The sequence below is a fragment of the Oryctolagus cuniculus genome, chromosome 9, assembly GCF_051225735.1.
Source record: "Oryctolagus cuniculus isolate XC-2025 breed Fujian yellow rabbit chromosome 9, ASM5122573v1, whole genome shotgun sequence".
NCBI classification, from domain to species: Eukaryota; Metazoa; Chordata; class Mammalia; order Lagomorpha; family Leporidae; genus Oryctolagus; species Oryctolagus cuniculus.
The window spans coordinates 61,270,158-61,284,005 of NC_142875.1; the positions used below are offsets into that span (position 1 = coordinate 61,270,158).

At 48.1% G+C, this 13,848-nt stretch overlaps 1 protein-coding gene across 2 annotated transcripts in view; it reads left to right on the top strand.

Moving 5' to 3' along the window:
• The first annotated feature begins 12,106 nt into the window (after positions 1–12,106).
• The window catches only part of DGKH (diacylglycerol kinase eta), a 208,886-nt gene continuing 207,144 nt past the window's right edge, over positions 12,107–13,848 (top strand). The window contains exon 1 of one of the 2 annotated variants that reach the window (XM_002712967.6): positions 12,107–12,472. In XM_002712967.6, the coding sequence (XP_002713013.6) occupies positions 12,413–12,472 (60 nt within the window). In that variant the 5' untranslated portion in view covers positions 12,107–12,412. The remainder of the gene's footprint in view (positions 12,473–13,848) is intronic. The other variant, XM_017343497.4, reaches the window with a different exon arrangement.

Sequence of the window (13,848 nt, forward strand, 5' to 3'; positions counted from 1 at the left end):
AGCCTATTGAGCCGTGGCGCCGGCCAAGTAGTTCATATTTTTAAAATGCTATCTATGCTCTCAAGTTTTGAAGACATAATAGTAGAGTATTAAAGATGGGAGGAGGGGCTGGTGCTGTGGTGTAGTGGGTAAAGCCATTGCCTGAAGCACGGGCATCCCATATCGGTGCCGGTTTGAGTCCCGGCTGCTCTACGTCCTATCCAGCTCTCTGCTGTGGCCTGGGAAAGCAATAGAAGATGGCCCAAGTTCTTGGGCCCCTGCACCCATGTGGGAGACCTGGAAGAAGCTCCTGGCTCCTGGCAGGATTGGCAAGCTACAGCCATTGCGGCCAACTGGGGAGTGAACAAGCAGGTGGAGGACCTCTCTCTGTCTCTCTCTGCCTCTCCTTCTCTCTCTCTTTGTAACTCTGACTTTCAAATAAATAAATGAATCTTTAAAATAAAAAAGATGGAAGGTAAGTTCCTATAATCAAACCTCAATTGCTTTCTATGAGTTCTAAGGATTAATCAATCTATCAAATGGTGAACTCACTGCTTGCTATTATCCTGATATTACAGATTGAACACAGAAAGTCTTTGCTGCTCACTCTGGCCTCAGAAAGCCCATAAGAGTTTCTCAGGCATGTAAAACCAAGACACCGTGGCAAAAAAAAAAAAAAAAAAAAACCAACCTAAATGAAAGGTCTCTGTGAGTGAGACCCAGCAGAAAGAATGGGCCATCAAAGAAGGAGGTACCATTCTCTGAAGGGAAGAGAGAACTTCCACTTTGACTATGGCCATGTCTAAATAAGATCAGAGTTGGTGAACTCAAGAGGCTTCCATAGCCTTGGCAGCTCATGACAAGAGCCTCAGGTGATTACTGACGTCATAAATAAGAGTGTCAATTGTTAAATCAACAACAGGAGTCACTGTGCACTTACTCCCCACGTAGGATCTCTGTCCTTAATGTGTTGTACTATGTGAATTAATGGTAAAACTATTACTAAAACAGTACTCTATACTTTGTGTGTCTGTGTGGGTGCAAACTGTTGAAACCTTTACTTAGTAAATACTAAGTAGATCTTCTGTATATAAAGATAATTGAAAATGAATCTTGATGAAGAGTGGGATGGAAGAAGGGGTGGGAGATGGGATGGTTGCGGGTGGGAGGGCGGTTATGGGTGGAAAAAGCCGCTATAATCCAAAAGTTGTACTTTGGAAATTTATATTTATTAAATAAAAGTTTAAAAAGTCTTTGCTGCTATACTAAGTCCTTCATGAATCATTCTATGTTCATTTCTTCAGTCTTACCTCTATTCACACCTGATACTGTAGTTAGCAATCATACAACAATGCTATTCTAAACTTGAAAGAATCAGCTGAGCTCTCTTTTGCTTCTTTGGTAAAGAACCAGTCCTACTTCTGCTGGGATACATACACCCCCTTCCCTTCCCTACCTGTCATGGTCTACTAATGAATGAGATTTTGGTTGCCTTTTAGATGTCATTTCCTGCAGGAAGCCTTCCTTAACTACCCAACTTTGTATTAGGCATCCCCTCTCCATGGTCTGGTGCTCAGTGCAGCATTGCTGTGGTGACAAACACCCCCTGTAAAGGTTTAGCTACCTGGCTCAGAGGTCCTTCTGTACTGAGCCGCAGGTCTAGTAGCTGCTCAGGATGTACTTATTGAATGAACAAGTTGAGGAAATCTGAATTTTTAAGTAATGAGTCTAAAAAACAGTTTTAAAATGACCGTGATAAAGAAAACATGAAATGAATGAACACTTGAACTTCAGTCTGGCAATCTGTGAAGTTCTAGAAGTTCCATACCTGTATCCCAAGCCATTTAGCTAAGGAAAACCATTTAACATGATTTCTGGACAAGACAAAGTCAATGATGCGTGCAAAATACCTGTTCAATAACTTTTTATTGGTAAGGAAATGAAACTTGAAGGTGTTGAGGTACTTTCTTGGTGACACACACAGCGGACGTCTAGTTAAATGGTTTTCACGGCCAAGTTAGCAGCCCTGTAAACATCCTCTCTGACTCGCTGCCCTGCACACTCTCGACCATGAGGACGGAATGCAAACAGCCCCCAACTTTCCCTGGCCTTCACCTCTTCAGCAGCCTCACTTGGGACCCCTAGTCTATCGCCCACCTCACCAGGTGTGCGCTCTGTGAGTGTTCACAGAGGCAGGCTCGCACAAGGCAACAGGCAGTACTGGGTGGACACGACGGTATGTGGTTTGTTCTGGGCTCCGTGACAGCTGAAACCCATCTGTGGCAGAGCATGAGACAACGCCGGCTGGCTCAGGCCAAGCTCCTGTAGTCCTGCCCCATCCCCTAATGGTGGACTCTCCAGTTCCTACTGGGGCTGAAAGGGCCGAGAAGTGGAGGAGAGGAAGGGGACCCTGCAGAGGAGGGTGAGAAGGTGCAGGTGCAGGAAGCAGAGTCCAAGGAAGCAACAAAGGAGAGTGCGCAGTGCAAGGGGGCGGGGCGCGCGTGCAGGAGGCAGGTGAAAAGGAGACTGGACCCGGGACCCAGGCTGTTTAAGACCTTTGTACTGAAGGCAGCTGCTGTTTCCTGTGGCAACGGGAAAGAAAACACACTGTAGACCTGGATGCCAGTCCAGGTCATAACAACAGCTGCGTTTACTGTGCGCGTCTCTTCCTCACCTTTCTGTTCTTGGGTCTGAGGAGACAGAGTTCTTCATGCCGCCTTTCGCCTCAGCCTCCGCGGTACACCTCTCCCCTGCCACCATCTTTCGTCTTCGGCATTTCCGTCATTTTTCCCTCCACCAACTCCTATTTTCTGGCCAAAACACATGTTTGTTTCCCTGTTGCACTCCTGGACAGCAGGCATCTCCCCTCCACTCTCACTACCCCAGTACTTGCCGTGTAGTCCGTTCTCCTTCTCAGCCCTTCCTAATTCTTCTTCTCCCCTTAAGGGGACTTCTGCCTGCTAAGGATCATCCCACATCTCAGTTCTACAGCTTACACATGCTGTGACCTTGATCAAACGGCTTAACCCTGAACTTTAGTCTCCTCATCTGTAATAATAACCTCATATGCTTGTTTTGGTGGCTAAAACCAGGGTCACTTGTGGAAAAGGGAGCTTTACACAAAATTTTCTTAAATATGGGGCCAGCATTGGGGTGCAGTGGATTAAGCCACCACTTATGATACTGATATCCCAAATGGGAGTGCTGGTTCGAGTCCTGGCTGCTCTACTTCCAATCCAGCTCCCTGGTATTGTGCCTGGGAAAGCAGCAGAAGATGCCTCAGATACCTGGGCTCCTGCCACCTTTGTAGGAGACCTGGATGGAGTTCCTGGCTCCTGGTTTTGACCTGGCTCAGACCTGGATGTTGCAGCCATCTGGAGAGTGAACCAGCAGATGGAGAGTCTCTCTCTTTCCTTCTTGCTCTACCTTCTAAATAAATAAATAAGCAAATAAATAAATAAATCTTTTTAAAAATTGGTAAATGTTAATGGCTTCCTAATTCCAGTGGAAACAAATTTCAAAGGGTATGCGATTTCCTGTGGAATAAGGAGGGGCAATGCTCCCCAACTATTTTGGAGACATGAATGAAATGGTGCCCCCATTTCTTTCTCTTTTTTTAAAAGATTGATTGATTGATTTGAAAGTCAAAGTTACACCCAGAGAGAAGGAAGCAGAGAGAGAGAGAGAGAGGTCTTCCATCCGCTGGTTCACTCCCCAGTAGGCCGCAACAGCCAGAGCTTCGGTGATAAAGCCAGGAGCCAGGAGCTTCTTCCAGGTCTCCCATGCGGATGCTTTCCCAGGCCATAGCAGAGAGCTGGATCGGAAGTGGAACAGCTGAGACGCGAACCAGTGCCCATATGGGATACTGGACTGCAGGTGGCGGCTTTACCCGCTGTGCCACAGTGCTGTTCCCCACCTCCCCATTTCTTTCCTTTTCTCAGCTGGCACTGTTTGGAGTACCTATATCATGGCAGAAATTTTTAGTATGGCAGGTCATTTCATCCTCTCATGGTACTGGGAAATTGGTATTTTTAGGTTCGTTTTAAATGGAGGAAACCACATGCCCAAGGTATCAGGGTTAATAAGTAGAAGAGCAAGAGTGTGAGCCTAGTCTCCTATAATAGCAAGTCCCACCCTCTTTCTACTTAGTCTTAGTGTATCTCAAATTACAAAGTGCCAGGCCTTATAGAATTATTGCCTATATCTCCTCTTTGTATTGTTGTCGAATAGAAAAATTTTCCTGTGCTCCCTGAGAAGACTACTTACAAACATCAGTCCTTTAATTAGGAGGATTCTCTGGTGACCACCATTCTCACCAGCCTCCTTGGATCCTGCTCCCTGTCTCTCTGCTGGGCAGCATGCCTGGTGCTGAGCCACCGGGGCTGGAGTTCCCTCTGTGCTACCACAGAGCCCAGCACTTTGCTTTGGCTCAATTCCTGCTACTCGGGTCTTGACAGGCCTAACCCTAGAATCTAAAACTCTGACCTTGAATCTGAAGTGGCTGGGGCCCTGCTGAGTCTGCTGAGTATACTCTCACTGGCCACAAAAACTAGTCCCAGTCCTTGGTTTGGCTCACTTGGTGGGAGCCCTGCATTTTGCCATTACTTGAATCACAACTAAACCCACCACATTGTATTACAACTCTAGACCCAAGCCTTCACCCTTCTCTGGCCTACAGAGCAGAACACTGACACCCCTGTTATTTCCCCCTTTCCTCTGCCTCATTGCTACCTCATTTTCCAGTCATAACGTCCCAAGGGGTTTGGTTCAGGACCCACCAACACAGGTACCAAAATCCAATGATGCTCAAGTCCCCTATACAAACTGGCGTAGTATTTGCATATAGCCTATGTGCAATGCACTTTGTCATCTTTAGATTATTTATACCACCTAATACAATGTAGATAGTTGTTTGTATTGCTTCGGGAACAGTGACAAACAAAATAAAAGTGCAGATGCAACTTTTTTTTGTTTCAAATATATATTATTTTTGTTTGAGAGACAGAGAAAGAGAGAGGGAGCAAGAGAGCACTAGTGCAAGGATGCTTTATTCCCTAAGTAATGCCCCAAATGCTTGCAACTGTGAGGGTGGGTCAGACTCAAGATGGGAGATGGAATCTCAATCCAGGTCTACCACATGGGTGGCAGAAGCCCAATGAAATGAACTAGAAGTGCAGACTTCTAGGATCTGCATTAGCAGGAGGCTGGGATCAGGAGCCAGAGCCAAGAATTGAATCCAAGTATGTGGTACATGGATGCCTTAACGAGCGTCTTAACCACTAGGCCAAATGCCCACACCTCAAATATATTTTTCTAAAGATTTATTTGTTTATTTTGAAGAAGTTAGAAAGAGAGGGAGAAAAAAAGAGAGAACCTCCATCTGTTGGTTCACCCCCAAGATGGCCACAATGGCCAGTGCTGTGCCAGGCCAAAGCCAGGAGCCAGAATCTTCATCCAAGTCTCCCATGTGGGTGTCAGGGGCCCAAACACTTGGGTCATCTTCTGCTGCCTTCCCAGGTCATGAGCAGGGAGCTGGATCAGAAGTGGAGCAGGCGGGACAGGAACTGGCACGAATAGTGGATGCTGCTACACCACATTGCCAGCCCCTCTTCAAATATTTTTCATCTCTGATGAGCTGAATCTGCAAAAGTGGAATCATGGGTATAAGCAGCTGACTACATCTTTATTTTTTGCATTTATGGATTTATATTTTCATTATGCTATATTGATCTCCTTGTTAATTTAATTATCAGCAATTATTAATAACTGTTTTCTTACAAATGACAAATAGTTATTCTGGGAAAATTAAAAGAAACATCTATCTAGTACTACCACACATCAAACAAAAACAAGAAAACAAAGACAGGAAATTTTGGAATCCACTGCCAATCAATAATTGCTTGACACTTTGGGGTATATTCCACCATATTTTTAATTCATAATTATATAATATCAGCTTTTTCACACAGTGTATTTTTAAGTCAACTTTTTACTTTCCTTATTATTAGCATCTTTACAGGTAAATAGCCATGGCCAATAAATTTTTAATGATTTTTAAAGTGTTCTTTTCTTGATATTATGTGGGATGAGGAGAGCAAGGTAAGATCATTTGTAGAATTCGTACACGACAGCTGTGGTCTGTAGAAATTGGGACCATCCCTGCCTGCTGCTTCAAGAAGAACCATGAAAGCCATGCTCACCAGGACAGTGGGGGTAGTCTTAGCCGTAATTACTAGAGATTCATCTGGTTTGCTGTGGATCCTTTTTTTATGTGCTCAATATTAATTTTATACAGTGGAATAGGGGCTGGAGTTTTCATTTCTTGCTTCAGGTGCATTATGACTAAGATATGATCTGTTTATTAACTTGCTTCAAGTGAAAGTCTCAAGTAGAAAGTCATTATCAGATTCTTTCTGTGGGAAAGTTTATTAGACTCCAATATGCTCTGTTATGGGTTGAGCAGGGCTTGGGTCCCCAGACTCATTTAGATGCTTAAATTCTGAAGTCTTAGGTTAAGGGTTGATGGATGAAGGATGGAGACTTGATCTAATTATGGCACCTAAGATGTGAGTCCAATGGGAGGGCTGTAGGTCACTGGGACCTTGCCCTCAGGAGGCGTTCTCATGAGAGGGTCGGTTACTGAAGCCAAGTTCAGCCTAGCTTTCCTGTCTGCTTCCTGACTCACCATACGATCATTCCTCTTCATCTGCTCCACTAGTGAAGGGGCCACTGATCCCAAACTACAGACCTCCAAACTGTAAGCCCAAGACAACTCTCTCCTTCTCCAAAAGCTCCTCTAACGTATTTTCATTAAAATAAAAAAGCATCCAACAGGCACCCCCCCCCCCAAAAGGTCTGCCTGGGATGGTGGGATGTTACAAAGTGAGGACTCAATGCTGACATTTTAGTGAGATTGCGTTCCCCATGGATTATAGTCCATGTTTTCCAGGGTCTGTATCAGAGGGAAGGCATAGCCTTCTATGCATATCATCTGTGCCAGAGTGTCCTCTGGTTGCCCAGAAACATGACTACCGAAACTTACTGAGACACACCGTTGTGGTGGACTGTTCCACAGGTGGCTGCACAAGTATATATATTCCTACATGTTCTTCTCATGATATTCCTGATACTTCTATCTTGATAGACATGGTTAATGCAATTGCAAAGTGAATTAGGTAATTGGATGACAGATTTGAGAAAATTATCTAAGACCAGCGCAGAGATTCACAAAGGTAGGAAATATTAAAGAACATTTAAGATATGAAAGATAAACTGAGAAAACCCAGCCCATACATAATAAAAGTTCAGAAGTCTGAAATTAAGAAAAATACATGAAGTAGGGGCAGGAGAAAGTAATTTTTGCATACATGAGGGCTACACATTTTTTCAGAACTAAAGGACTTGGGTCCTTGGGTTAAAATCCTTACAAATTTCTGAAAAAAATATATTGTAAAACAAAAATCACCCAGACCCACAGGACTAATGCACACATCAACTGAAAAGAGAAAATATCAGTTATTAGAGGAAGAAAGGGATAAAATAGTAACAACGAGACTGACTGAAGACATCTGATCACCAGCAGTAGATGACAAATGGTAATGGAACAGTGGCTTCAGATGTTGGTGTCCGTAACTGTCAACTTAGAATTCCATAGCTGATGACATGATGACTTAAGACGGTAAGGGAAAACTGAATGAGAGTGGTAATAAGAAAGGAAATTTTACTCACAGACCTTTGGGAAAAGGACTATTAAAGAACGTGCTTCATTAACACAGAAATTGAGCCTAAAAGAATTGGATACAAAAAGCAAACAGTAGGAAAAATAGTGGGAAAATGTTTTAGTATAATTAGTTAATAACTATGAAAGTAGCAAAAATGATGACTAATTTAGTTGAGAATTTTTAACAAATGATAATTAATAGTAAAAGATAACAAGGCATAGTTTATAAGAAAGGAACTTAAGGGTTAATGTTTTTATTTAATATTATCTCATAGGAGAAGATAGATGTTGATTAACTTTGGATGTTACCTATAAGTGTGAATATTTTAAGGGTCACCAGTAAGAATTGAAATATAAGTATAACTATATTTTTATATTATTGTTTAATATTTATTTATTTGAAAGTTACAGAGAGAGTGAGAGAAACAGAGAGATTGAAAAAAGCAGAGAGAGAGAGAGAGAGAGAGAGAGAGAGAGATTTTTTTTTAGCTTTTATTTAATGAATATAAATTTCCAAAGTACGGCTTATGGATTACAATGGCTTCCCCCCCATAACATCCCTCCCACCCGCAACCCTCCCCTCTCCCACTCCCTCTCCCCTTCCATTCACATCAAGATTCATTTTCGATTCTCTTTATATACAGAAGATCAGTTTAGCATACATTAAGTAAAGATTTCAACAGTTTGCTCCCACACAGAAACATAAAGTGAAAAATAATAGATGATTTTTCAAATGATGATGAAATCAGATCAGACCTATTGTCATGTTTAATCCCAGTGAGAGTCAAGTTGGGAATTGATAATTTCTTCTTTTTCTTTCTTTTTTTTTTTTTACAGAAGATCAATTTAGTATACATTAAGTAAAGCTTTCAACAGTTTGCACCCCCATAGAAACACAAAGTGAAATATACTGTTTGAGTACTCGTTATAGCATTAAGTCTCAATGTACAGCACATTAAGGACAGAGATCCCACATGAGGAGTAAGTGCACAGTGACTCCTGTTCTTGACTTTACAAATTGACACTCTTGTTTATGGCCTCAGTAATCTCCCCATGCTCCAGTCATGAGTTTCCAAGACTATGGAAGCCCCTTGAGTTCTCCGACTCTTATCTTGTTTAGACAAGGTCATAGTCAAAGTGGAGGTTCTCTCCTCCCTTCAGAGAAAGGTACCTCCTTCTTTGAAGACCTGTTCTTTCCACTGGGATCTCACAGAGATCTTTCATTTAGGTTTTTTTTTTTTTTTTTTTTTTTTTGCTAGAGTGTCTTGGCTTTCCATGCCTGAAATACTCTCATGGGCTTTTCAGCCAGATCCGAATGCCTTTAGGGCTGATTCTGAGGCCAGAGTGCTGTTTAGGACATCCGCCATTCTATGAGTCTGCTGAGTATCTCGCTTCCCATGTTGGATCACTCTCCCCTTTATTTATTCTATCGGTTAGTATTAGCAGGTACTAGACTTGTTTATGTGATCCCTTTGACTCTTAGTCCTTTCATTATGATCAATTGTGAACTGAAATTGATCACTTGGACTAGTGAGATGGCATTGGTACATGCCACCTTGATGGGATTGAATTGGAGTCCCCTGGTATGTTTCTAATTCTACCATTTGGGGCAAGTCAGCCTGAGCATGTCCCAAATTGTACATCGAGAGAGAGAGAGAGAGATCTTTGATCTGCTTGTTCATTCCGCAGATGGCCACAATGGCTGGGGCTGAGCCAGGCTGAAGTCAGGTGCCAAGAATTTCATCTGGGTCTCCCATGTGGGTGGCAGGGACCCAAGTATTTAGGCCATCTTCTGCTACCTTTTCCAGACTGTTAGCAGGGATCTGGGCTGGAAGTGGAGCAGTCAGGACTTGAACCAGAGCCCATATGGGATGCTGGAGTCACAGGCAGTGGCTTTACCCGCTGTGCCCTAATGCCTACCCCAGAGGTATAACCTTCAATTCAGTGGATGTGTTTAGAAAAAAGAATCAACTTTAAAAATTCATTATATTTAATCATTAGATTATAAGACAAAAGGGAGGGGGGCAAAGACAAGGGAAAAGAAATTTAAATAAATGCAAAACGAGAGGCAGGTAATAAGTCCAAAAATAGTGATCATAATATTACAGCTAATTTTCACTAAAATATGGTTTTTAAACTTTTGTTTTATTTGAAAGGCAGAGAGATATACACAGAGAGACAGAAAGACAAAAGAGAGAGCTTTTCCATCCACTGGTTCACTCCTCAAATGCCCACAATGATTATGGCAGGACCAGACCAAATGATTTCATGGATCTTGTTGGCCCATGGGCTGGACGTTCCCCACCCCTGCCTAAGGGATGAAACAGCAATGTGGACTGAGAGAGCCACTGCTCAACAACCTGGCCCCCTTAAGCCCGGCACAGTCCCATGGGAAATAAGCATTCTATGTAGGAAGGCAGGGAGAAGACTTTCTTATTCCAACATTTTACCCAAATTAATACACACACACAACACACACACACGAGATTGAAAACCGATTAAAATCGATTACAAAATGGGTCAGTTATATCAACACTCAACTTGTTATTTATAGGGTGTACTTAAAACACATGACTCAGGATGTTTGAAAATAAAGGGATCAAGAGATATACTGGGAAATCACTTGCAAAATAGGATTTAAGGTGACAAGACCATGGAGGTGCTGAGTGCATTTGGACGGCCATCATGCTACAACAGTGAGTGGCCTCTACACCACAGAAATCTGTATTTTGTGGTTCTGGAAGCTGGGAAGACCAAGGCTCTAGCGATCTGGCACCTGGCACACAGATCACCTTCTGCCTTGAACGTCACAGAAGGGCTGAGGAGTCTGTCTCGGGCCTCTTGTATAAGGGCTTACAGGGGAAAGACCGCCTCAGTTTTCTATTTGACAGGGCTGACTGTGGTCACTATAGGAGAGCTGACAGGGTGGAGGCAAGAGCAGCTTAGAAGCAGCAAGACTAACGAGGAAAGTCAAAGTTTCAGGGGCTCAAAACAAGGAACTCAAAACCAGGCACTAGGGAGGGAACAATGCGGGCACGGGTGAGTGGGGAGGGAGGGGAGGGCAGGGGAGACAAAAGGAGGGGCCTGGATAATTTTCAGGTTTCTTCTTTGAGCGGCTCAGTGAGCCGCGGTGACATTCACTGTGAATGAGGCCACAGAGAAAACCCAGTTGTCAGGAAATTTAACTTCCGGTTCAGTTAGGTCTAGTTTAAGGCCTATGGAACTCCTGGACTGGGATGTCTGCTTAGCTGGCTTTCCCGAACTGGAGACCCGGGACAGGGGATTGACATGTGCGTTACCAGCTCGTGGTAGGACGCTTTAGTCTAGCGAGGGGAGAGCCTGGGCAGGCCACTCACTGGGCCCATGCCGCCTTGGAAAGACGCCAAGGGCAGATTAGGGTGGAGGAGGGGTACCCCAACCTCTAAGAGGCGGGCAGGAGAGAAATGACCGGACACCCTGGAGACCGACGGAAGCAGGGACAAATGCTGCAGCCAGGTGGAGGAAGGTGAGGCTTACCAGGTAGGTAACTTCCACAGCCACCAGGCGGGCTAACAGGCTCAGAAGTCCCTCTGCGGGGCTCTGAAGTGTGAGGTGGGCGGGGGCAGGGCAGCCTGGGTCAGGTCAGGTTTCCCGATTTTCCGTGTGCGTTTTTAAACTGTGCGTAGGCCCTGGGTGTGACTATGAGCCGTGAGACACTGCCCGCAGAGGGGACCGCCTGAGTTCAGCCAGCCTCCCGCGGGTTGGAACCAGACCCCAGCCGTCTCCGACGCCACGAAGATGGCCCGAAAGGCTGATTTTCCAAAGGGCCGGCCAGGCGAGTGGGCACTTGCCCCGCGGTGGCTCCCGAGCCGCGTCCTTCCCACGACACCGTCCAGCCCTACACAGGAGTTAAAGCAGCAGTCGGCCGAGCGGCGCCTCTCGCGCAGACCGAAACCCAGCGGCAAATCTTCCTCCACGTCTGAGAGCCAGCCCAGCCCGGAGCAGCGCCTTCCCGCGCGTGGGCGCGCCAGCACCTCCCTGGCTCTGCCGCGAAGCGGGTTCCTGTCCCGTGTGGTTTCGTTCAAGCCCGGGCGCCTAGCGGGCAACCAGCGTGTGCGCCTAGGCGGCGAGACGCGGAGAGGGGCGCAGGGGGACGTCTCCCGGGACTCGCGGCCACCTCGCCGGCGCGGCGGGCGCCTAGCCCGCCCGGAGGCCGTTCCTCGCCAGCCGCCCGCCGGAGTACCGGCGACCACCCCGCGGCCGCTTTCGGTTGCGCGCCTTATAAGGCCTGACAGGGGGGTCACGTGCGTCCCCGGGCCGCCCGCCGGGAGGAGGGGGCGGCGGGAGGAGGGGCGGGAAGCGGGGAGGAAAAGGGGAGGGAGTCGGGGGCGGGGGAAGGAGCGAGGGGCGGATTCTGTGGCCGTGGGAGGCGGCGGCGGGGAGCGGACCGTTCGTAGCCGCGCAAGGGGAGCGGGACCGCTGAGGAGAAGGAGGCGGCGGCGGCGGCGGCGGAGGAGGAGGAGGAAGGGACCGGCGCGGGGGCGGGAGAGCCCGGCGCGGCGGAAGCGGGAGACGGCGGGAGGGCCGGCGGCTGGCCCGGGCGGGAGCCAGGGCGGCGGCGGCGGCGGCGGCGGCGGCGGCGGCGGCCGAGAGGGACCGCGGCGAGGGAAGCGCATCCAGCGGCGGCGGCCCGGGTCCGTGCGTCCCGGCGGCCGGCGGGCGCGGGCCGGCGCGATGGAGCAGCAGCACGTGCGCCCCGCGCCTGGCACCCGCAGCCCAGCCTGGGAGGAACCGGTGGGTACCGCGCCCGCGCCCACCCCCCTCCCGTTGCTCCTCTGCTCCCCCCCGCCCGGGCCGGGTTCCGTTCAGGAAATGGCCCGGGATGAGGTCCCCAGCTGCTTCCCAGCCGGAGCAGCGCTTCCTTCGCCGCCGGGGCTCCTCCTCGCGCGCCACCCGGAGCGCCTTTGTCCGGCCGGCCGGGGCTCTCCCCGAGGGGCCGCTGGCGGAGCGCCGGCGACAGTTCTCGGAGGACCGTTTCGGTGCTCCCTCGACTTTTCAACTTTGCGCTTGATTTGGGAGCGTGCGGTGTAGGCGAGGGTGGGGTGGAGGGGGTAACGGCGAAACTCGGGCTGCGCGGTCGGCGTGCGGGGCTCGGCAGACCATGGCCTTGGGTCACCTGGACGCAGGTGCCCAAGGACCGCGGCTCGGGGCGCTGAGCGTGGCGCGAAGCCGGGAACCACGCCTCCGACCCTTGGGGGCCGCTAAAATCTCGGGCTTCTGGCCGGGTCTAGGGGCTTTGCCCCGGTGCAGCTAGCGGGACGCTAACTTCGCTTTTCGCCCGGGATTTCGCAGCACAAGCAGCACGGAGGTTGTGTAACTGCCGGGGCCGAGGGTATAGTGTGTGTGTGTGTGTGTGTGTGTTTGTGTGTCTCGGCGCGCCGATAAGGACGACACCGGGGCGGGGCAGGGGGCTTTGGATTTGTTCCCTCCAACTCCATCAACTTCTTCCTTCCGACTCCAGCAGGCAGAGCCGCCTCACATCCTTCCCGGGATCCCACCCCGGAACGCCCTGGCCACTCGGACCTCTGCAATCGCGTGTGGGCTGGCTGCCTTTTCCCTGGCCGTCCGCACCCTGCCTCGATTTTTGTTACTATTCCTTGCTTGTCATTCTGAACTAGTATGAAAAGCCCCGTCCGAAATTACTGGCCTCACCAGTGCCCGGGTCAGCGTGTTCAGATGCTGTTTTCCCAGGGGTTCCGTGAGCCTGCTCTAGCCGGCCCTCTTCCCCTTGGGAGCATCTAGGTCAGGTGCCCCGGTTGATTCTCTTTTTCTTGGCTAATGCGTGCAATCGCAGCTCTTTTGCCCGCGGTGCGTTTCTCTGCTGCCTGTTCCCCGACCTTTCAGGAGCGTCCTTCCACAGTGATCCATCTGCATCCGCAGCTGTCTTTGCTTTTGTGCATTTAAACATGTTGTTAGGTTGCCCATCTGCTCCTGATTCTTCCATTGTGGTTATCGCTGGGGATTAACTTATTCTGAACATTAAAAATGCAATCCAGTTTTGAAGAGTAAGTCAAAGGTGGCTGAGAACTAAATCCAGTGACCAGTCTTAAAGTGTGCGTTGCACGGTCCCTGCTGAACTTGGATACTCTGAACCAACACCAATCATGGTG